This window comes from Moschus berezovskii, chromosome 11 (genome assembly GCF_049115385.1).
Source record: "Moschus berezovskii isolate FMDL1 chromosome 11, NW_MosBer_1.0, whole genome shotgun sequence".
In the NCBI taxonomy this organism is placed as follows: Eukaryota; Metazoa; Chordata; class Mammalia; order Artiodactyla; family Moschidae; genus Moschus; species Moschus berezovskii.
The window spans coordinates 57,295,241-57,319,293 of NC_142470.1; the positions used below are offsets into that span (position 1 = coordinate 57,295,241).

The 24,053-nt window shown below is 40.1% G+C and overlaps 1 protein-coding gene across 1 annotated transcript in view; it reads left to right on the forward strand.

The window, feature by feature from the left end:
- Positions 1 to 24,053, forward strand: part of DNAH6 (dynein axonemal heavy chain 6) — a 301,941-nt gene that overhangs the window by 218,826 nt on the left and 59,062 nt on the right. The window contains exons 61-63 of the mRNA XM_055400589.2: positions 6,305 to 6,440; positions 11,129 to 11,298; positions 20,272 to 20,462. Coding sequence (XP_055256564.2) covers positions 6,305 to 6,440; positions 11,129 to 11,298; positions 20,272 to 20,462 — 497 coding nt within the window. The remainder of the gene's footprint in view (positions 1 to 6,304; positions 6,441 to 11,128; positions 11,299 to 20,271; positions 20,463 to 24,053) is intronic.

Genomic DNA, 24,053 nt, shown 5'->3' on the forward strand with positions numbered 1-24,053 from the left:
AAAAGCATCAATTCTTCTGTGCTCAGCTTTCTTCACAGTCCAACTCTCACATCCATACATGACCACTGGAAAAACCATAGCTTTGACTAGACGGACCTTTGTTGACAAAGTAATGTCTCTGCTTTTTAATATGCTGTCTAGGTTGGTCATAACTTTCCTTCCAAAGAGTAAGTGTGGTTTAATTTCATGGCTGCAGTCACCATCTGCAGTGATTTTGGAGCGCCCCCAAAATAAAGTGTGTCACTCTTTCCATTGCTTCCCCATCTATTTGCCATGAAGTGATGGGGCCAGATGCCATGATCTTAGTTTTCTGAATGTTGAGCTTTAAGCCAACTTTTCCACTCACCTTTTTCACCTTCATCGAGAAGCTCTTTAGTTCTTCTTCCCTTTCTGCCATAAGGGTGGTGTCATCTGCATATCTGAGGTTATTGATATTTCTCCCGGCAATCTTGATTCCAGCTGTGCTTCCTCCAGCCCAGCATTTCTCACGATGTACTCTGCTGCTGATGCTGCTAAGTCCCTTCAATCGTGTCCGACTCTGTGCGACTCCATAGACAGCAGCCCACCAGGCTCCCCCATCCCTGGGATTCTCCAGGCAAGAATACTGGAGTGGGTTGCCATTTCCTTCTCCAATGCACGAAAGTGAAAAGTGAAAGTGAGGTCGCTCAGTCGTGACTGACTCTTCACAACCCCTTGGACTGCAGCCTACCAGGCTCCTCCATCCATGGGATTTTCCAGGCAAGAGTACTGCAGTGGGGTGCCATTGCCTTCTCCGTGTACTCTGCATATAAGTTAAATAAGCGGGGTGACAATATACAGCCTTGATGTACTCCTTTCCCGATTTGGAACCAGTCTGTTGTTCCATGTCCAGTTCTAACTGTTGCTTCCTGACCTGCATACAGGTTTCTCAAGAGGCAGGTCAGGTGGTCTGGTATTCCCATCTCTTTCACAATTTTCCACAGTTTATTGTGATCCACACAGTCAAAGGCTTTCGCATAGTCAGTAAATCAGAAATAGATGTTTTTCTGGAACTCTCTTGCTTTTTCGATGATCCAGCGGATGTTGTCAATTTGATCTCTGGCTCCTCTGCCTTTTCTCAATCCAGCTTGAACATCTGGAACTTCAAAGTTCACGTACTGTTGAAGCCTGGCTTGGAGAATTTTAAGCATTACTTTACTAGCACGTGAGATGAGTGCGGTTGTGCGGTAGTTTGAGCATTCTCTGGCATTGCCTTTCTTTGGGATTGGAATGAAAACTGACCTTTTCCAGCCCTGTGGCCACTGCTGAGTTTTCTAAATTTGCTGGCATATTGAGTGCAGCACTTTCACAGCATCATCTTTCAGGATTTGAAATAGCTCAACTGGAATTCCATCACCTCCACTAGCTTTGTTTGTAGTGATGCTTCCTAAGGCCCACTTGACTTCACATTCCAAGATGTCTGGCTCTAGGTGAGTGATCAAACCATCATAATTATCTGGGTCATGAAGATCATTTTTGTACAGTTCTTCTGTGTATTTTTGCCACCTCTTCTTAGTATCTTCTGCTTCTGTTAGGTCCATACCATTTCTGTCCTTTATTGAGCCCATCTTTGCATGAAATGTTCCCTGATATCTCTAAGTTTCTTGAAGAGATCTCTAGTCTTTCCCATTCTGTTGTTTTCCTCTATTTCTTTGCATTGATCACTGAGGAAGGTTTCTTATCTCTCCTTGCTATTCTTTGAAACCCTGCATTCAGATGCTTATATCTTTCCTTTTCTCCTTTGTTTTGTGCTTCTCTTCTTTTAGCAAGTATTTGTCCCATTCAGTTCAGTTCAGTTCAGTTCAGTCGCTCAGTCGTGTCCGACTCTCCGTGACCCCATGAATCACAGCACACCAGGCCTCCCTGTCCATCACCAACTCCCGGAGTTCACTCAAACTCATGTCCACACAGTCAGCAATGCTATCCAGCCATCTCATTCTCTGTCATCCCCTTCTCTCCCGCCCCCAGCCTTTCCCAGCATCAGAGTCTTTCCAGTGAGTCAACTCGTCACATGAGGTGGCCAAAGTATTGCAGTTTCAGCTTTAGCATCAGTCCTTCCAATGAACACCCAGGATCGATCTCCTTTAGAATGGACTGGTTGGATCTCCTTGCAGTACAAGGGATTCTCAAGAGTCTTCTCCAACACCACAGTTCAAAAGCATCAATTCTTCGGCGATCAGCCTTCTTCACAGTCCAACTCTCACATCCATACATGACCACGGGAAAAACCATAGCCTTGACTAGACGGACCTTGGTTGGCAAAGTAATGTCTCTGCTTTTTAATATACTATCAAGGTTGGTCATAATTTTCCTTCCAAAGAGTAAGCGTCTTTTAATTTCATGGCTGCAGTCAGCATCTGCAGTGACTTTGGAGCCCAAAAAAATAAAGTCTGACACTGTTTCCACTGTTTTTCCATCTGTTTCCCATGAAGTGATGGGACCAGATGCCATGATCTTCGTTTTCTGAATGTTGAGCTTCAAGCCAACCTTTTCACTCTCTTTCACTTTCATCAAGAGGCTTTTTAGTTCCTCTTCACTTTCTGCCATAAGGGTGGTATCATCTGCATATCTGAGGTTACTGATATTTCTCCCGGCAATCTTGATTCCAGCTGGTGCTTCTTCCAGCCCAGCGTTCCTCATGATGTACTCTGCATATAAGTTAAATAAGCAGGGTGACAGTATACAGCCTTGACGTACTCCTTTTCCTATTTGGAACCAGTCTGTTGTTCCATGTCCAGTTCTAACTGTTGCTTCCTGACCTGCATACAGGTTTCTCAAGAGGCAGGTCAGGTGGTCTGGTATTCCCATCTCTTTCAGAATTTTCCACAGTTTATTGTGTGATCCACACAGTCAAAGGCTTTAGCATAGTCAATGAAGTAGAAATAGATGTTTTTCTGGAACTCTCTTGCTTTTTCCATGATCCAGCGAATGTTGGCAATTTGATCTCTGGTCCCTCTGCCTTTTCTAAAACCTGCTTGAACATCTGGGAGTTCACGGTTCACATATTGCTGAAGCCTGGCTTGGAGAATTTTGAGCATGACTTTACTAGCGTGTGAGATGAGTGCAATTGTGCGGTAGTTTGAGCATTCTTTGGCATTGCCTTTCTTTGGGATTGGAATGAAGACTGACCTTTTCCAATCCTGTGGCCATCTTAAAAACGACAGAATGATTTCTGTTCGTTTCTAAGGCAAATCATTCAATATTACAGTAATCCAGGCCTATGCCCCAACAAGTAACGCTGAAGAAGCCGAAGTTGAACGGTTCTATGAAAACCTACAAGACCTTTTAGAACTAACACCCAAAAAAGATGTCCTTTTCATTCTAGGGGACTGGAATGCAAAAGTAGGAAGTCAAGAAACACCTGGAGTAACAGGCAAATTTGGCCTTGGAGCACGGAATGAAGCAGGGCAAAGGCTAATAGAGTTTTGTCAAGAGAACCCACTGGTCATAGCAAACACCCTCTTCCAACAACACAAGAGAAGACTCTACACATGGACATCACCAGATGGTCAACACCGAAATCAGATTGATTATATTCTTTGCAGCCAAAGATGGAGAAGCTCTATACAGTTAGCAAAAACAAGACCAGGAGCTGACTGTGGCTCAGATCATGAACTCCTTTTTGCCAAATTCAGACTTAAATTGAAGAAAGTAGGGAAAACCACTAGACCATTCAGATATGACCTAAATCAAATCCATTATGATTATACAGTGGAAGTGAGAAATAGATTCAAGGGACTAGATCTGATAGATAGAGTGCCTGATGAACTCTGGACGGAGGTTCGTGACATTGTACAGGAGACAGGGACCAAGACCATCCCCATGGAAAAGAAATGCAAAAAAGCAAAATGGCTGTCTGAGGAGGCCTTACAAATAGCTGTGAAAAGAAGAGAAGCGAAAAGCAAAGGAGAAAAGGAAAAATATAAGCATCTGAATGCAGAGTTCCAAAGAATAGCAAGGAAGGATAAGAAAGCCTTCCTCAGTGACCAATGCAAAGAAATAGAAGAAAACAACAGAATAGGAAAGACAAGAGATCTCTTCAAGAAAATTAGAGATTCCAAGGGAACATTTCATGCAAAGATGGGCCCGATAAAGGACAGAAATGGTATGGACCTACCAGAAGCAGAAGATATTAAGAAGAGGTGGCAGGAATACACAGAAGAACTGTACAAAAAAGATCTTCATGACCAAGATAGTCACGATAACATGATCACTGACCTAGAGCCAGACATCTTGGAATATGAAGTCAAGTGGGCCTTAGAAAGCATCACTACGAACAAAGCTAGTGGAGGTGATGGAATTCCAGTTGAGCTATTTCAAATTTGTCCCATTACTTCATGGCAAATAGATGGGGAACAATGGAAACAGTGACAGACTTTATTTTCTTGGGCTCAAAAATCACTGCAGATGGTGACTTCAGCCATGAAATTAAAAGACACTTGCTTCTTGGAAGATTAGCTGTGACCAACCTAGACAGGGAGGATAAAGGGAGGAGGGAGGTGAGAGGGGGGTTCAGGAGAGGGAACTCATGTACACCTGGGGTGAATTCATGTCAATGTAGGGCAAAACTAACCAATATAATATTGTAAAATAAAAAAAAATAAATTAAAAAAATAAATAAATAAATAAAAAGCAGAAACATCACTTTACCAGCAAAGGTCCCTCTAGTCAAAGCTATGGTTTTTCCAGTAGTCATGTATGGATGTGAGAGCTGGACCATAAAGAAACTGAGTGCTGAAGAATTGATGCTTTTGAACTGTGTTGAAGAAGACTCTTGAGAGTTCCTTGGACTGCAAGGAGATCAAATCAATCAATTGTAAAAGAAATCAGTTCTGAATATTCATTGGAAGGATTGATGCTGAAGCTGAAGCTCCAGTACTTTTGCCACTTGATGGGAAGAACTGACTCATTAGAAAAGACCCTGATACTGGAAAAGATTGAAGGCAGGAGGAGAAGGGGTCAAGACAGGATGAGATGGTTGGATGCCATCACAGACTCTATGAACGTGAGTTTGAGCAATCTCTGCGAGTTGGTGATGGACAGGGAAGCCTGGCATGCTGCAGTCTATGGGGTCGCAAAGAATTGGATATGACTGAACTACTGAAATGAACTGAACTGAACAGAACTGATAAAAGCCTCAGGCAAATATTCATTAAATTTTCAAAAAGCTAGTCTCAGTCTACAATTATAGCTGTTTCTCTGTCTCTTTTAAAACTGTTTACCCACACGTAAGAGCTTCATGGAATACTGCCAGATGTCATAATATTGATACTTTTCCCTGAAATTTCTGGGAATATGTGAAATGATTAGACATAGACACACTCAACCCAGCTGGAAGGAGAGTACTACTTGTCTTGCTACTTATTTTGCTCTACTTCTCAGATTTTCCTGTCTCCTAGAAGTGAGAACATCTAGGAACTGGATTTTGAAACTAGTTCTCTAGGAAAAAAATCATCAATATAAGAATATTTGAGGGGTGGGGAAAGACCGGTGTGGCATGTTGAAGAACAGGCTACAAGTAGACTTTACAGATTTAGTGTTAACCCTTCACAAGATCAGTGACTTTCAGCACATGTCAACATGAAAAGCTTTCATCAGTTCAATTCAGTTCAGTTCAATTCAGTCGCTCAGTCGTGACCGACTCTCTGCGACCCCATGAATCACAGCACGCCAGGCCTCCCTGTCCATCACCAACTCCCGGAGTACACTCAAACTCATGTCCACAGAGTCGGTGATGCCATCCAGCCATCTCATTCTCTGTCGTCCCTGTCTCCTCCCGCCCCCAACCTTTCCCAGCATCAGAGTCTTTTCCAGTGAGTCAACTCGTCGCATGAGGTGGCCAAAGTATTGCAGTTTCAGCTTTAGCATCAGTCCTTCCAGTGAACACCCAGGATTGATCTCCTTTAGAATGGACCGGTTGGATCTCCTTGCAGTCCAAGGGATTCTCAAGAGTCTTCTCCAGCACCACAGTTCAAAAGCATCAATTCTTCGGCGATCAGCTTTCTTCACAGTCCAACTCTCACATCCATACATGACCACGGGAAAAACCATAGCCTTGACTAGACGGACCTTTGTTGGCAAAGTAAACAGCTGCACTTAATTTCAAACACCAACAGGTAGAATTGATTCAACAGCATATCTGTTTCACCATATCTTATATCTGTCCTGGGCAAATGGTTATTTTTAATATGCTATTAGAGCTTGATTTTTCACTTAGACAAGGTGAAAACATATTCTGTGGTTGTCTTTGTGAATTACTGCTCACTTTTTTTCTGTCTTCTAACAGGAACGCCCACCTAAGCCCGAATTTCCCTGGCTGGTTACTGCCATGTGGTTCGCCTGCTGTGACTTAGAAGAATTATTTCCAGTTTTTAAAGGACTTACACAATATATAGTGTTATATCCTATTTCCGTACGCATAGGTAATACATCAAAAAGGATCTGCTGCAGGAGGTTGTAAACAAATTCATGAACCCTAACTTTAAAAGTCTCCTTTAACTTCTTCTGCAGTATCAGTATTTTTCACTAGGAAAGTCTTCATTTTTAAGAAATTCTGAATTACTTGTTTTCCCAGTTTCTTAAGGTAAATGCTTGGCCCATGAATTTTCAATATTTCATGTTTATAATTATACCCATTTTAAGGAGATGCATTTACCTCCAAGTATTGTTTTAGCTTCATCTCATACTGTTTTTGACTTCCCTGGTGGCTCAATGGTAAAAAATCTTCTTGCAATGCAGGAGACACAAGTTCAATCCCCGAGTCAGGAAGATTCCCCTGGAGAAGGGAATGGCATCCCACTCTAGTATTCTTGCCTGGAGAATCCCAAGGACAGAGGAGCATAGGGGCTACAGTCCACGGGGTGGCAAAGAGTCAGACACAACTGAGCATGGCAGGTTGTACTTTTTTTTAACTTCTTACTGAGGGATAGCATACATATGGAAGAGTACACAAATCAAAATCAACAGCTTGTTATAAAATACTGACTAATTTTGAGCTACCACCCAAGTCAAGAACTAGACCAGCACTAGCATCACAGAATTCCCTTATACTCCTTCATAGAACCCTTTCCCTCTTTCCCAAAGGTTATGACTGCTCTGAATTATAACAGTCTATATTACTTTTCCCCCATGTTTTACTATGTGTATGTAATCTTTGCTGTTATTGTTTAGTCACTAAGTCGTGTCTGACTCTTTTGCTACCCCATGAACTGTAGTTTGCCAAGTTCCTCTGTCCATGGGATTTCCCAGGCATGAATACTGGAGTAGATTGCCATTTCCTTCTCCAGGGGTTCTTCCTGACCCAGGGACTGAACCCACATATCCTTCATTGACAGGCAGATTCTTTGCCACTGAGCCACCAGGGAAGCCCCATGTAAACTTTAATTCAAACCTATTAATTGTGGCATTTATTTTACTGTTTTTTACACCCAACCAGTCATTTTCTAAGAGAGCTATATTAAGGTACACCACTATGACAATTTCTCTGTAATTCTAGAATTTCTCACATTATATCTTGTGGAACTGATGTTGTTAATTAAGCATAAATAGGTTTAGGGTGATTATCTTCCTAATAAGTAAAATACCTGAATAGTGCTTTTTGCCTTAAAATATATTTTCTAATATTAGCATTATTAAATATTATTACAGCGGGATTATCTTCATTAGTATTCCCTCTGTATATTTCTACATTCTTTATTTTTATCTCTTCTGGGTCGTCATCATGTTTCAGTGTATCTTTAGTAGGATTTTGTTGTTTTGAGCAACGTGGCAGTCTCTTTTTAAACAAACAAATTTTAATCCAACTATTGTAAAGTTGGTTATACCTCTATTTCAGTGGCTCTCAACTGGGGAAGATTTTGTTCCCCAGGGGACATTCTGAAGACATTATTGGATCCCACAACTGGGGTGGTGCTACAGGCATTCAGTAGGTAGAAACCAGAGATATAACTAAATATCCTACAATGCTCAAAACAACCAGAACAACCCTCCACAACAAATGACCACTTGGACCAAATGGCAGAAGTGGCAGGATTGAGAAAACCCTCATTTATTTGAACTTGCTTCTGTCACCTTATTTATAGGGATTTTTCCCTTGGCATGCGTTTTCTTTTTTTTACTTCTTCTTTCTTGCCTTCAGGTCAGTTGTCCACATTCTTTTTTATTTTCCTTGTACTGATTTGAAGTTGTGTGTTCTTTTGTTATTGTTAGTAATTATTCTTCTACTTCTCACATGAATGGTTTTTTTCCTGAGAACACCCAGTAACTGTGGTGGTTTAAAGGCTATGTGGACCAGAAATTCTGGGATCCTTATATGCTCATTTGATTTCTAAATAAAGACTAAGAAAAATAAAATACTATTCAGTAAATAAACCAATTGAAAATTGTGTTTCTATATTATGGACCAATTAAACAAGATGACTAGAGGAAGAGGTACAACACAGAAGAAAAGTACTCATAGGAGAAGTCTAGTGATGGACAGTTGGGGAAAGACCCAAAGCAGAAGGGGCTAGATGGAGCTTTGTAAACATAGAGGCAAAGAAAGAGGTAAAGGCTGAAAGACAATTCTGAAAACAACTCATCATGTTTGGACAAAAGGCACCATTTATTACTGTCATCTGAGACTATAAAATTTTAGCAATTTAAAACAACTTTCTTGCTTTCATTTGTTAAATTTCAAGGTTGATTCTGGAAATCCTGCAGAATTACAAAGGTTTGTATGTGATAGGATGGCTTGTGTTCTAAAAGTGAGCTTTAGATCTTTGCAGGTGAAGTTTAATTATTAATTTCAAAGCCACTCACCTTCAAAGGCTTCCTAATTGCCTTAATCTTGTGCCTATGTGTTTCATGTTCTATTAGTTGGGAGATGGAATTTTAAATTATCCTGCCTTATTTGCCAAAGCCCTAGTGATCATTACATTACAATAATAAGAACCTGAGGAAGAAAGCAGTCCTTTTGTTTTTTTTTTTTTTTTTGACTATTGATTTTTTATTTATTTATTTTTTTTTATTACAGTTAAAAGTATTTTTATTAAAAAAGCACAAATGCAAAGAAATGAACAGAGGAAAATTTATGCGTCGAACCTGGACTGGTCACTTATGATAATATACATGCTATATATATGGAATTTAGAAAAATGGTAACCTGAACCCTGTATAAGAGACTGCAAAAGAGACATAGGCATTTAGAACAGTCTTTGGGACTCTGTGGGAGAGGGTGAAGGTGGAATGATTGGGGAGAATGGAAAGCAGTCCTTTTGGAACAAATGTTTCTACTACCTGGTTCTCAGAATAATGCATCCACTAAAAAGTGCTGTGGTGTGCTGTACCCTGTGGTCTCATACCGTGTAATTGTCTATATTTCACATAGAAATTAGAAGTCTTACAGAATTGCCTACTGCTCCAGGGTCATAGGCTTAAGTGTCACTAAATTTCTGTCACCAGCTCTGTAGCTGCTATTGTTAGGCCCTCAGAGAGCCCCTCAGACTTGCCGGAGAAAGTCATTTTTCAGCCTGCCTTGGAAGCCAACCATTTTGTGTAATATTCAACCCCAGCAGCCTGTTTCATCACTAGATGGCCATGTTGGTCTGCTGAGTGGCTTACAGCAGCACATTGTGCGCCCTGCAGGAATTTCACTGCTAATTCTTGTTCAGTTGCTCAGTCATGTCCAACTCTTTGCCACCTTGTGAACTGCAGCATGCCAGGCTTCCCTGTCCTTCACTGTATCCCTGAGTTTGCACAGATTCATGTCCCTTGAGGTGATGATGCCATCCAACCATCTCATCCTCTGTTGACCCCTTCTCCTCATGCCCTCAATCTTTCTCAGTATCAGGTCTTTTCCAGTGAGCCGGTTCTTCATATCAGGGTGGCCAAAGTAGTGGAGCTTCAGCTTCAGCATCAGTCCTTTCAGTGAATAGTCAGGGTTGATTTCCTTTATGGTTGACTGGTTTGATCTCCTTGCAGTCCAAGGGACTCTCAAGAGTCTTCTCCTGCACCACAATTCAAAAGCATCGATTCTTCAAGACTCATATATAGTACAATTTATTCATATGTTATTTATATGGTAAAAAAAAGAAGTATGTATGCCTGAATATTTTATTTGCTTCATCTGTCTCACACATATTTTATTGGCTTCATCTGTCTCACACTAATAATTGGGTTATTTTCTATCACTGCTATGTTTTTTCTGCTTTTTCTTCTGCCTCCAACAGTGATAGGGGTTCTGGGGGCTTTTTGGGGGTGGGGCTGCACTGGGTATGTTGTGGCACTTGGGTTTTCTCTAGCTGCAGCACTTAGGCTTAGTTGCCCTTTGGCATGTGGGATTTTAGTTCTCCAACCAGGAATTAAACCCACATCCCCTGCATAGGAAGGCAGATTCTTAACACTGGGCCACCAAGGAAGTCCCAGCAGTGATAGTTGGATGTATTTTTATGCTATTGTCTGACACATATTGATTTATTTTATTGTATTTTTATTATTGGGTTTGTATTATAATTAATATAACCTGACCTATTTTGTCCCATTTAATTATGTTTGCCTTGAATTCTAATATAGCCAAATGTTACTCATCACTTCTTATCACTTAGGGTTGTTTTTTTTTCCCTCACATTTGATTGATAAATCTCTATGCATCCTTTAATTTGTGACTTCTCTGTCATTTGTTTTAACTTCATGTTTTGTAAGTGGTTTGAATTCATTTTCTGATCCAATTTTGAATTCAGTATTTCCTAATTAGGTTGGGTAGAGGGAGATTAATATATTTACATTTGCGGTAATATAAAAAACTGATAGTAAATGTAGAAATTTTTTCCTTACCAAATATACTTATTTAATGGGTTTCCCCAGTGGCTCAGTGGGTAAAGAATCCACCTGCAACGCAGAAGACACAGGAGATGTGGGTTCAATTCCTGGGTCAGCAAGATCCTCTGGGGGAGAAAATGGCAACCCACTCCAGTATTCTTGCCTGGAGAATCTCATGGGCAGAGGAACCTGGCAGGCTATAGTCCCAAGGGTCACAAAGAATCAGACACAACCGAGCAACTAAGCACACATTTATTTAATATTACAGTCATAGCATCTGTAATTAAAGCATGTCTTAAAATTGTGTTTCCAGGGTCTTTTGAGACTTATATTAACCCACCTGATCAAGACGCCTATTCTATAATGAAGGAGAGTGATCAACTCATAACATCGGAAAGGGTGTCCACAAGCTATAATTTTTGGCATCCAGAACTAAGTTCTTTCCATAAGTTAATCCTTATTAAATGCTGTAAAGAAGAAAAGGTAGGATATCTTTCATTAAAGAACAGTGTTATAATTATTTCTGCTAAAGCTCACCAGCCAGTTATGATTCATGGACTGATTAGATTTGTTTAGAAAGTAACAATGGCCAAATTTGGGAAGTGGTTTGTGACTTTGTGTTGTTAATAAGAAATAGAGACTTTGTGTTATTAATAGAGTGCAATATTTTATACAGGAAATGATGAGAGAAAAGGCTAGAGAGTCATCCAGGGACCTAGAGGAACTTCCTTAATGTTGCCATGGGGAACTTGTGCTTCATGCCAGGGAGGTCAGGGCTCTGCTGGATGGTGTTAGCAGGGGACTGGTGGGCCTTTCAGAACTTGGCAGCAATGGGAAGGAGGCATTTGAACAGAAAAAATACATAGTCACCAAGACCAGTTTGAAGATGGTTGACATAATTATGTAAGAAATTATGGCAGATTGCATAAAATAGAATAAAATAGCACCATTTGCAGCAACATGGATAGCCCTAGAGATTATCACATTAAGTGAAGTTAAGTCAGACAGAGAAAGAGAGATATCCTATGATATCACTTATATGTGAAATCTAATTTAAAAAGTGATACAAATGAACTTATTTACAAACCAGAAACAGACTCATATATCTTGAAATCAGACATACGATTACCAAAGGAGAAACATGGAAGGAAATAATAAATTAGGAGGTTGGGATTAATATATACCCACTACCATATATAAACTAGATAATAAGGACCTACTGTACAGCACAGGGAACTCTACTCAATATCCTGTAATAACCTATATGGGAAAAGAATCTGAAAAAGAATGGAGATATATACATATTTATGTATATATATAATTCACTTTGCTGTACACCTGAAGCTAACAAAACATTGTAAATCAACTGTACTTCAATAAAAATTGTTTTAAAATTATGGCAACCTGAACTAAGATAGAGGTAGTAGATTAAAGAGATGGAGGGGGAAGTGGAGATGGGGCAACTAGTACAGCTCCTGGTTTTTGCATGGGTGCCAAAGGGGAGAGTTGTATCAACGACTAAGCAAATGTGAAAGGAGAAACATGTCAGATAAAGACGTCACTGAGTCTGCAGTATCTGCCAATATCAAAGTGTACAGTAGTCTAGAGACCAATTAATATCTGGGTAGAAAACTTTAGAGAGAAATATAGCTTAAAAAATAGAGATTGGGGACTCATTAACATTGAGTTGGAAAGTGAAGCCACAGCAGTTGTTAAAATCATAGAGGAATAATAGGTTAAGAGGACAGATGGGTAAAGGATGAAACCCTGAGGAGCACCAACTTTGAAAAGACAAAGAGAAAGGCTGAAGAGCCCTTGAGAAGGAAGCGGCAGAGGGGCGAGAAGAGCACCAGGAGAAAGAAATGATGTGGAAACCAAGTAGGCATAGTGTTTCAATACAGCAAGAGTTATCCACAGATTGTAATGAATGGAGGGTGTTCTATGAGAAATGGGAGAAAGAAAATGCACTGGAGAAAGTCAAAGCATAGTTTGGAGATATTGAAGCTACATTGAAGGATGTTTTACCATCTCTTTAGGAAAACAGAAAGGCTGTGGGGTTGGCCTGGGCTACCGATAATGAAATAGATGAATGGAAGATAGAAGGTCATTGAGCCTGTTGGTAAAAGTAGTTCTGTAAAGGGGAAGAGCTCTAAGAAAAAGGTTATAGACTGGGAGAAGAGGGAAAACCTTGAAAGTTTCTTTGGAAACAAATGTAGTTGGACTAAGAATCTAGCACAGTTAGAAGGACAGGAGAGGTTGTGATCAAAGTTGAGCTTGAAACTTCTAATGAGAAGTTCCAAGTGGTGACCATGTCCTGAGGGTGGCCATAGGTATGGGTGACTGAGAAAGTGATGAGATGATGTGCACTAGAGTTTGAGGTCAAGGCACTGTGCAGTCAGGATGTGGGAGGTCCTTCTGGACCCTGAACCTGGGTTGCGTCACCCCAGATGATGACAAGACAATGCCTGAGACACAGTTGATAAATCATGGAACAGACATAAATGGAGAGGAAGCTATAAGCTAGGTGGCAAGTCTTCAGTGGCTATGGGACAGTGGCTACCAGGTCGGATACTGACAAAGATGAAAGGATGATTAAAGAGCAGTAGTCCCAAAGAAGGACTTTTAAAGATTGAGACATAGGCTAGAAAATTCTAGACTATGGGAAATTTTTGTTGTTTTTGTTTCAGGTTCTGTGTCTCCGTGTATGAGCTAAGGTTTTAAGGTTACAACCATAGAGAACAAATTTAATAAGTTCAAGACTAAAAAGGATATATTAAAATAAAAGGATACTGGGCTAGCTCATTAAATTTGAGGAAAAGCCAGTTAATCACACTTCAGGAGGAGCGGCTCACTGGGCAACTCACTGAACATAACTCTGTGGTATTGCCATTGATAGCACTCAACTCTCAGTGAAACTGTTCCTCTAGTTTCAAATTCTCAAGTGAGAGATTCTGATTGGTCCAGCTCGACTTAAGTTTTGTTCCTGGTCCAATCAGCTACGGATAGGAAAATTGCATCATGCAGTAGAAATATGACTAGGCAAGAGTTCTAGGGAAGAAAACAGGTGCTGGTGGGCTACATCCATGCAAGATTCCACCTGCCATGGGGCCTTGTCTCACAGCCAATATTCCCATTTCTCTGGTCCAGAGAAGATCAGACTCATGAAAGACCTAAGACTCGCCTTCTATCATTTGAAGACCAGTACCTGTCCCTCAGCTTCTGTCCATAAAACATTTAACAAACATCTTGGTGAATAATTGTTGTATTCCAGGCACTGAGGATACAATTGTGAAAAAGAAAAAAATCTTTTTTCTTATGAAAAAAAAGAAATTACTCCCAAAGGCTTGTATTCTAGTGGGAGAGAGAAGGGACAGAAAGAATAAAGTACTTCCTGCTTTCAAAAAGTTCTTGTAAGGATATGAAAGGGAAGTTTCAATAAAAGAAGTAGAGTGGAAACTAGAGTAGGAAGCCAAGGAGGACCTCTTTGAAGAGGTGATAGTCTCAACTTCTCATATAAATCGTTTCCTGTGTCATACCAACATCCTGTGGGGTCAGACTGGAAGGTGTCGGGGTAGCAGCAGGGAGACCTGGAACAGTGCCCCTGGGTGGGGAAGCCTAGCAGAGACTCCAGGGCAGACCAGTTGGGAGAAGGAAGAGGGTCCCAGAGGAGAAGGGCCAGGAATAACTCAGAGCCAGGTCTTCAAGCTGTGGTTAGAGTGATTACTCATGGGAACAAAAAATAAATAGAATGAGAAATGGAGTCGAGCCCTGCACCAGAGGTAGGTGGAGTCACTCCCCCTCAGGCACTACCTAGGCTTGGAGAGGGGAGGAGCAAAGGGACTTGGTAGAAAATGATTTCTTATCTCTCCCAGTCATGAAATCCAGGTCAGCCTGAGGCCAAGGATTTTTTTTTCTTTGTTTTTAATTAATTTTTTATTGGAGTATGGTTGATTTACAATGTTGAGAGGTGTGTGTGTGTGTTTTGTCTCTTGGACCCTTTGGAGAATATGATGAAAGTTGCAAGCTTTCTTAGAAAATACACAAATGATCTTCCACGTATGATTATGTAATTCTAGTTAAGAATCTCAATCTTGGGAAATGAAGTGTGTTCTCTCTCTCACACACACACATTTATTTTTTACATTTAATTTTTATCTTTACCTTTTCATCCTCTGCATCCATTTTCCCCTCTCTGGCAAACAACAGTGTATGCTCTGTATCCAGAAGTTTGTTGTTGTTGTTGCTGTTTTTTTAAATTTATTTTTAATTGGAGGGTAATTGTTTTAGTGTCGTGTTGGCTTCTGCCACACAGCAACACAATTCAGGCATAAGTATGCATATGTCTCCCCTGCAGAAGTTCCCTCCTACCCACCCCATCCCACTCCTTTAGGTTGTCACAGAACACAGTGTTGAGCTCTCTGTGACGTATTTGTCATTTGCTAATGACATATGGCAATCTCCCATTAGCTATCCATTTTACACATGGCAATGTATATATGATTCAATGCTACTTTCTCAATTCATCGAACCCTCTCCTTCCCCCTCGTTGTCCACAAGTCTGTTTTCTATGTCTGCATCTCTATTCCTGCCCTGCAAATAGGTTCAACAGTACCATCTTTCTAGATTCCATATATATGTGTTAATATGCAATATTTGTTTTTCTTTTTCTGACTTATTTCATGCTGTGTAACAGGCTCTAGGTTCATCCAACTCACTAGAACTAACTCAAATGCATTCCTTTTTATGGCTGAGTAATAGTCTGTGTATATATGTACCACTACTTCTTTATCCATTCATCTGTTGATAGATATCTAGGTTGCTTCCACGTCCTGGCTATTGTAAATAGTGCTACAGTGAACATTGTGGTGCATGTATCTTTTTGAATGATGGTTTTCTCAGGGTGTATGCCCAGTGCTGGGATTCTTGGGTTTCGTGGTAGTTCTATTCCTAGTTTTTTAAGGAATCTCCATACTGTTCTTAGTGTCTGGATCAATTTACATCCCCACCGACAGTGCAACAGGGTTCGCTTTTATCCACATCCTCTCCAGCATTTATTTTTTTGTAGATTTTTTTGTTGGTGGCCATTCTGACCCACGTAAGGTGATACCTCATTGTAGTTTTGATTTGCATTTCTCTAACAATGAGTGATATTGAGCATCTTATCATATGTTTGTTGACCATTTGTACATCTTCTTTGGAGAAATGCAAGTTCAGGTCTTTCAACCACTTTTTGATTAGGTTGTTTGTTTTTCTGATATTGAGCTGCATGAGCTGCTTGTATATTTTGGAAATTAGTCTTTTGTCAATTATTTCACTTGAAATTATTTTCTCTCATTCGGAGGATTGTCTTTTCATTTTGTTTATAGTTTCCTTTGCTGTGCAAAAGCTTTTAAGTTTAATTAGGTCCCAATTGCTTATTTTTATTTTCATTATTGCAGGAATAGCATCAAAAAAGATATTGCTGTCATATATGTCAAAGAGTATTTTGCCTTGTTGTTGCTATTTTTAAGATTCTATATATGAAAGATAATATTTTGTTTTTTTCTGTCTGTCTTATTCCACTTACTATAATGCCCTCAAGGTCCATTCATGTTGTTGCAAATGGCAAGAGTTCATTCTTTTTCATGACTGAATATAGCTGTGAAATATCAGTAACCTCAGATATGCAGATGACACCACCCTTATGGCAGAAAGTGAATAGGAACTCAAAAGCCTCTTGAGGAAAGTGAAAGAGGAGAGTGAAAACATTGGCTTGAAGCTCATCATTCAGAAAATGAAGATCATGGCATCTGGTCCCATCACTTCATGGGAAATAGATGGGGAAACAGTGGAAACAGTGTCAGACTTTATTTTTGGGGGCTCCAAAATCACTGTGGATGCTGATTGCAGCCATGAAATTAAAAGACGCTTGCTCCTTGGAAGGAAAGTTATGACCAACCTAGATAGCATATTAAAAAGCAGAGACATCACTTTGCCAACCAAGGTCCGTCTAGTCAAGGCTATGGTTTTTCCCGTGGTCATGTATGGATGTGAGAGTTGGACTGTGAAGAAAGCTGATCGCCGAACAATTGATGCTTTTGAACTGTGGTGCTGGAGAAGACTCTTGAGAGTCCCTTGGACTGCAAGGAGATCCAACCGGTCCATTCTAAAGGAGATCAATCCTGGGTGTTCACTGGAAGGACTGATGCTAAAGCTGAAACTCCAATACTTTGGCCACCTCATGGGATGAGTTGACTCACTGGAAAAGACTCTGATGCTGGGAATGATTGGGGGCAGGAGGAGACGGGGACGACAGAGAATGAGATGGCTGGATGGCATCACCAACTCGATGGACATGAGTTTGAGTGAACTCTGGGAGTTGGTGATGGACAGGGAGGCCTGGTGTGCTGTGATTCATGGGGTCGCAAAGAGTCGGACACGACTGAGCGACTGAACTAAACTGAACTGAACTGATAGCTGTGAAAAGAAGGGAAGCGAAAATCAAAGGAGAAGAGGAAAGATATATCCATTTGAATGCAGAGTTCCAAAGAATAGCAAGGAGAGATAAGAAAGCCTTCCTCAGTGACCAATGCAAAGAAATAGAGGAAAACAACAGAAGGGGAAAGACTAGAGAACTCTTCAAGAAAATTAGAGATGCCAAGGAAACATTTCATGCAAAGATGGGCTCAATAAAGGACAGAAATGGTATGGACCTAACAGAAGCAGAAGATACTAAGAAGAGGTGGCAAGAATACACAGAAGAACTGTACAAAAAAGATCTTCACGACCAAGATAATCACGATGGTGTGGTCACTCACCTAGAGCCAGACATCCTGGAATGTGAAGTCAAGTGGGCCTTAGGAAGCATCACTACAAACAAAGCTAGTGGAGGTGATGGAATTCCAGTTGAGCTATTTCAAAATCTGAAAGATGATGCTGTGAAAGTGTTGCACTCAATATGCCAGCAAATTTGGAAAACTCAGCAGTGGCCACAGGGCTGGAAAAGGTCAGTTTTCATTCCAAATAGAAAGAAAGGCAATGCCAGAGAATGCTCAGACTACCGCACAATTCACTCGTCTCACATGCTAGTAAAGTAATGCTTAAAATTCTCCAAGCCAGGCTTCAGCATATGTGAACCGTGAACTTCCAGATGTTCAAGCTGGTTTTAGAAAAGGCAGAGGAACCAGAGATAAAATTGCCAACATTTGCTGGATCATTGAAAAAGCAAGAGAGTTCCAGAAAAATATCTATTTCTGCTTTATTGACTATGCCAAAGCCTTTGACTGTGTGGATCACAATAAACTGTGGAAAATTCTGAAAGAGATGGGAATACCAGACCACCTGACCGGCCTCTTGAGAAACCTGTATGCAGGTCAGGAAGCAACAGTTAGAACTGGACATGGAACCACAGACTGCTTCCAAATCGGGAAAGGGGTACGTCAAGGCTGTATATTGTCACCCTGCTTATTTAACTTATATGAAGAGCACATCATGAGAAATGCTGGGCTTGATGGAGCACAAGCTGGAATCAAGATTGCCGGGAGAAATATCAATAACCTTAGATATGCAGATGACACCACTCTTATGGCAGAAAGGGAAGAAGAACTAAAGAGCCTCTTAATGAAAGTGAAAGAGGTGAATGGAAAAGTTGGCTTAAAGCTCAACATTCAGAAAACTAAGATCATGGAATCCGGTCCCATCACTTCATGGCAAAAAGATGGAGAAACAGTGGAAACAGTGGCTGACTTTATTTTTATGGGCTCTAAAATCACTGCAGACAGTGATTGCAGTCGTGAAATTAAAAGACGCTTACTCCTCGGAAGAAAAGATATGACCAATCTATATTACATATTAAAAAGAGACATTACTTTGTCAACAAAGGTCCGTCTAGTCAAGGCTATGGTTTTTCCAGTAGTCATGTATGGATGTGAGAGTTGGACTGTGAAGAAAGCTGATCGCCGAAGAATTGATGCTTTGGAACTGTGGTTTTGGAGAAGACTTTTGAGAGTCCCTTGGACTGCAAAGAGATCCAACTAGTCCATCCTAAAGGAGATCAGTCCTGGGTGTTCATTGGAAGGACTGTTGTTGAAGCTGAAACTCCAATACTTCGGCCACCTGATGCGAAGAGCTGACTCATTTGAAAAGACACTGATGCTGGGAAAGATTGAGGGCAGGAGGAGAAGGGGATGACAGAGGATGAGATGGTTGGATGGCATCACCGACTCAATGGATATGGGTTTGGGTGCACTCTGGGAGTTGGTGATGGACAGGGAGGCCTGGCATGCTGCGGTTCATGGCGTCGCAAAGAGTCAGACATGACTGAGCGACTGAACTGAACTGAATATTCCTATGTGTGTGTATATCACATTTCCTTTATTTATTTATCCATTTATATACACAGGTTGTTTTCATTTCCTGGCTATTGTAAATAATACTATAGTGAACATGGGGGTACATGTATTTTTTTCAAGTTATTACTTTCATTTTCTTAAGATAAATATCCAGAATTGTGAGTGCTGGATCATATGGTAGTTCTGGTTTTAATGTTTTGTGAAATATAAATACTGTTTTTCATATGGAGGCATCAATTTACATTCCCAGCAATGATGCCTAAGGGTTTCCTTTTCTCCAGATCCTCACCAACATTTATTCCTTGTCTCTTTGATAATGGTCATTTTAACAGGTATGAAATGATATCTCATTGTGATTTTGATTTACATTTCCCTGATGATTAATGATGCTAAGCAGACAGATATATGTCTTTTCTGGAAAAGTGCCTATTCAGATCTTCTGCCTATTTTTTAATTGGATTGTTTGGGGTTTTTTGCTATTGAGTTGCATGAATTTCTTATATATTTTTGGATTTTAACACCTTTTTAGATGTATGGCTTGAAGATACCTTCTCCCATTCCATAGGCTGTCTTCTTATTTTGTTGGTTGGTTCTTTTGCTTCACAGGAGCTTTTTCATTTTGTATAGTCCCACTTGCTTATTTGTGCTTTTGTTATTTGTGCTTTTGGTGTCATATTCAAAATCTCGTTGCCAAAAGCTATGTCAAGGAACCTCTCCCCTCTGTTTTCCTCTAGGAGTTTTATGGTTTGGGGTCTTATATTTAAAATTTTAATTCATTTTGAGTTGATTTTTATGAGTGGTGTAAGCAGGAATGTAAATTGGTATAGCCACTATAGGAAACAGAATGGGAAAGCATACTCTCTTCAATAAATTGTGTTGGGCAAATTGGATATTCAGATGCAGAAAAATGAAAATGAACCCTTATCTTGGGTCAGACTCATGTTGTTTGAGAGTTGACTCTATAAGATCTTATCATCTGCAAATAAGGACATTTTTAATTCTTCCTTTCTGATTTGGATGCCTTACTCCTTTGTCTTGCCTAATGGCTATGGTTAGAGCTTCTGATACTATGTTGAAATGGATCCTCATCTAGTAGTCTTTTAATGTTTTTTCTTTCAACTTTCAGGTGGTTTTTGCTCTTACAGACTTTGTAATAGAAAATCTTGGGAAAGCCTTTATAGAGACACCACCTGTGGACCTGCCCACTCTGTATCAAGACATGTCATACAACACTCCCCTGGTATTTATCTTAAGCACAGGCTCAGATCCCATGGGTGCATTTCAGAGGTTTGCCCGGGAGAGTGGATATTCAGAAAGGTAAGGTCATATTGCGCAGTTTTAATCATTCATATGAACATCGCCTAGTTAAAATTTGCCCTTTTTTTCCTTCCCTCTGTGGAATGTGAATTCCTAATTCAGGTATCCCTTACTAAATAAGTTAAAATACTTTAATAGTTAGCTATGAATGTGATTCAAGTGGTAGTAAATTCATAAACCGACTCTGTGGACATGAATTTGAGTGAACTCCAGGAGTTGGTGATGGACAGGGAGGCCTGGCGTGCTGTGATTCATGGGGTCGCGGAGAGTCGGACATGACTGAGCAACTGAACTGAACTGAACTGAACTGAAATTCATAAAAGCAGATGTAAACTTCACTTGAGCAAAAGGGAGATTGTTTAAATATTGAAGCATAATTAATAAAATAATAATTAAAACATTTGCTATTTAAGACATCATTTTAACGTAACTTTAAAAGGACTGTAGTTTACACCTTATGCTCAAATGTACAAAAAAGTCCCATAGCTCTTTAGGTTGTATTATTAATCTCTTCTTTCTCCTGAGCCTCTATTCTTCTGAGTAAGAAGGGGAGAGGGAGGTTAAATGTGTGAATTTAGAATATTATATTTTCTTCAGACTTAAATCCAGAGAAGTTGTTTTGACTCCTTTCTCATAAAAACTCAGTCTTCCTGACCCCTTCTTTCCCCAGGCCTCCCCAGGATGGTGTTCTGATGGGTAGGAAAGTACACAGGACCACGGGAGAGCAAGGGAGAGTAGGGGTCTCATATCTAAGAGGTAATGTCCAGCTCCAATAGGCCCTTGCATGGAGATAACAAGAAAATGAATTCCATCTGTTCTTTGAAGTTCGAAGAGTTGGACACAACTGAGCGACTAAACAACAACAATCTTTATTAGTCAAGCTTCTCTAGAGAAACAGATATATATGGATATATATATACACACATATAATACAAATTATATATATTATGCAAATAACATATATATATTACCCTATTGTTGTTGTTGTTCAGTTTCTCCATCATGTCCAACTCTTTGCGACCCCATGGACTGCAGCGTGCCAGGATTCTGTGTCCTTCATTATCTCCTGGAGTTTGCTCAGATTCATATCTATTCAGTCAATGATGTCATCCAATTATTTTTTTTTTGGTCATCATCCATTGATCTATACATTTTATTTTATTTATTTTTTAATTTATAAAATTTAATAAATGGTACAAAGCATAATGCCATAAACATCAACAGTTAAAATATCACCAAATGAAAAAAATACTATAGAATACACAGTTGCAAAAAGCTACATTATTTTACAACTGCCTCAAGCTGCAAAAAGAAAAAAAAAAAACTCAATGCCATACCTAAGTCATCCCTCTCTCAAAATAATGCCATTTATATCACAAACCACGAACTCCCCATCAAAAGACGGGAACTGCCCTTGTTAATTCATATATATACATATATATGACTGTATCACCCTGCTACACACCCGAAACAAACACAACACCATAAATAAAACATAGCACAATATAAAATAAAAATAAGTAACAGACCTTTGGGGCTTTACACTGAGTTAGAGTTCCTATCAGAGGGATAACAGCACCACAGCGGCACTGAATCCTCATGAAGGAGGCACACGAATGACTGGGTTACAAGAGTTACAGGAATGAGAGCTGCTCATTTCCCAGAAACCACAGCTCACAGAAAACCAACAAAGGCACGAGATACAGACCATTCACTTATGAATGTGTAAAACTCAAAAAAGTCCACATCACTCCTACAACATATCAAAAGTGCCTCAGAATTCACACAATACCAACTTTCTCATGGTTCTGGTTAAATTACATATACCAGTTTATAACAAATGGCAAACTCTGTAACTCTGTTCAAAGTTTTTAAAAATTACTTAAGAATAATTTCTTGTATTTCTATGCCACCTTTATAGTTCTGGTTTCTCATTTCTTAATTAGTAAATTCAGCGTGCAGGTTCTATCCCAGGCTAATTTATACACTTCTGGAAGAAACGGCCTCTTAAATCCACAGAGTGTTGAGGTGGGGAGCGCCCAACCACATCAGATTCGTTTCACATATGATAATATACATGTTTCAATCCATTCTCGCAAATTATCCCACCCTCACCCTCTCCCACAGAGTCCAAAAGACTGCTCCACACAACCAAGTCTCTGCTGTTGTCTTGTATACAGGGTTATTGTTATCCTTTTGCTATATTCCATATATATGTGTTAATATACCCATATGTATGAGTTTGCTCAGATTCATATCTATTCAGTCAATGATGTCATCCAATTATTTCATCCTCTGTCGTCCCCTTCTCCTCCTGCCCTCAATCTTTTCCAGCATCAGGGTCTCTTCCAATGAGTGAGCTCTTCGCATAGGGTGTCCAAATATTGGAGCTTCAGCTTCAGCATCAGTCCTTCCAATGAATATTCAGGGTTGATTTCCTTTAGGGTTGGCTGCTTTGCTTTCCTTGCAGTCCAAGGGACTCTCAAGAGTCTTCTCCAGCACCCAGTTCAAAAGCATCAATTCTTTGGCACTCAGCCTTCTTTATGGTCCAACTCTCACACCTGTACATGACAAATGGAAAAACCATGGCCTTGACTATATTATGCTATATATGTGCATATATATATTATACATAAAGTGAGATATTGGCTTACATGATTATGGAGGCTAATCTCCAAAATGTGCAGTCAGCAAGAGGGAAACACAGCAAAGTCAATGTGTAATTCTAGTCCAAGTCCAAAGTTCTAAAAACCAGAAATAATAATGATACAAGTCCCAGTCTGAAAGCCAGCCAACTCAAAACCCAAGAAAAGTCAGTGTTTTCATTTGAATCCAAAAGCAAAGAAATACAATGACCCAGTTCAGTCAGGCTGAAGGAGTTCCCTCTTCCTCAACCTTTTCACTCTGTTCAAGTCTTCACTTGATTGGGTGGGCCCCATCTACATTAAGGAGGAAAATCTGCTTTACTCAGTCTGCTGATTCAAATACTAATCTCACCCAGAAATATCCCCACAGACCCATTCAGAATGATGTTTGACTTAATGTCTGGGCACCATGTGACCCAGTCCAACCTCACTGCTGCTGCTGCTGCTAAGTCACTTCAGTCGTGTCCGACTCTTTGTGACCCCATAGACGGAAGCCCACCAGGCTCCCCCTTCCCTGGGATTCTCCAGGCAAGAACACTGGAGTGAGTTGCCATTTCCTTCTCCAATGTGTGAAAGTGAAAAGTGAAAGTGAAGTCGCTCAGTCATGTCCAACTCTTAGCGACCCCACGAACTGCAGCCTACCAGGCTCCTCCATCCATGGGATTTTCTAGGCAAGAGTACTGGAGTGGCTTGCCATTGCCTTCTCCGCCAACCTCACTAGTAATTAGGAAATAAGTTAAAACCATTAAGAAGATATTTCATACTCCAAATTAGCAAAATCGTGGCAAAGATAGGGAGCTATAAAAATATTCATATTGCAAGTGGGAGTGAAAAATTAGTTAAAATCATTTTGAAGAGAAATTAGCAGTATATCAGAGTTGCAGAGAGCATTCCCCGTATCCCAACAATTCACTACTGAATTTGCATGTTCAAAGTCAGTCACGGA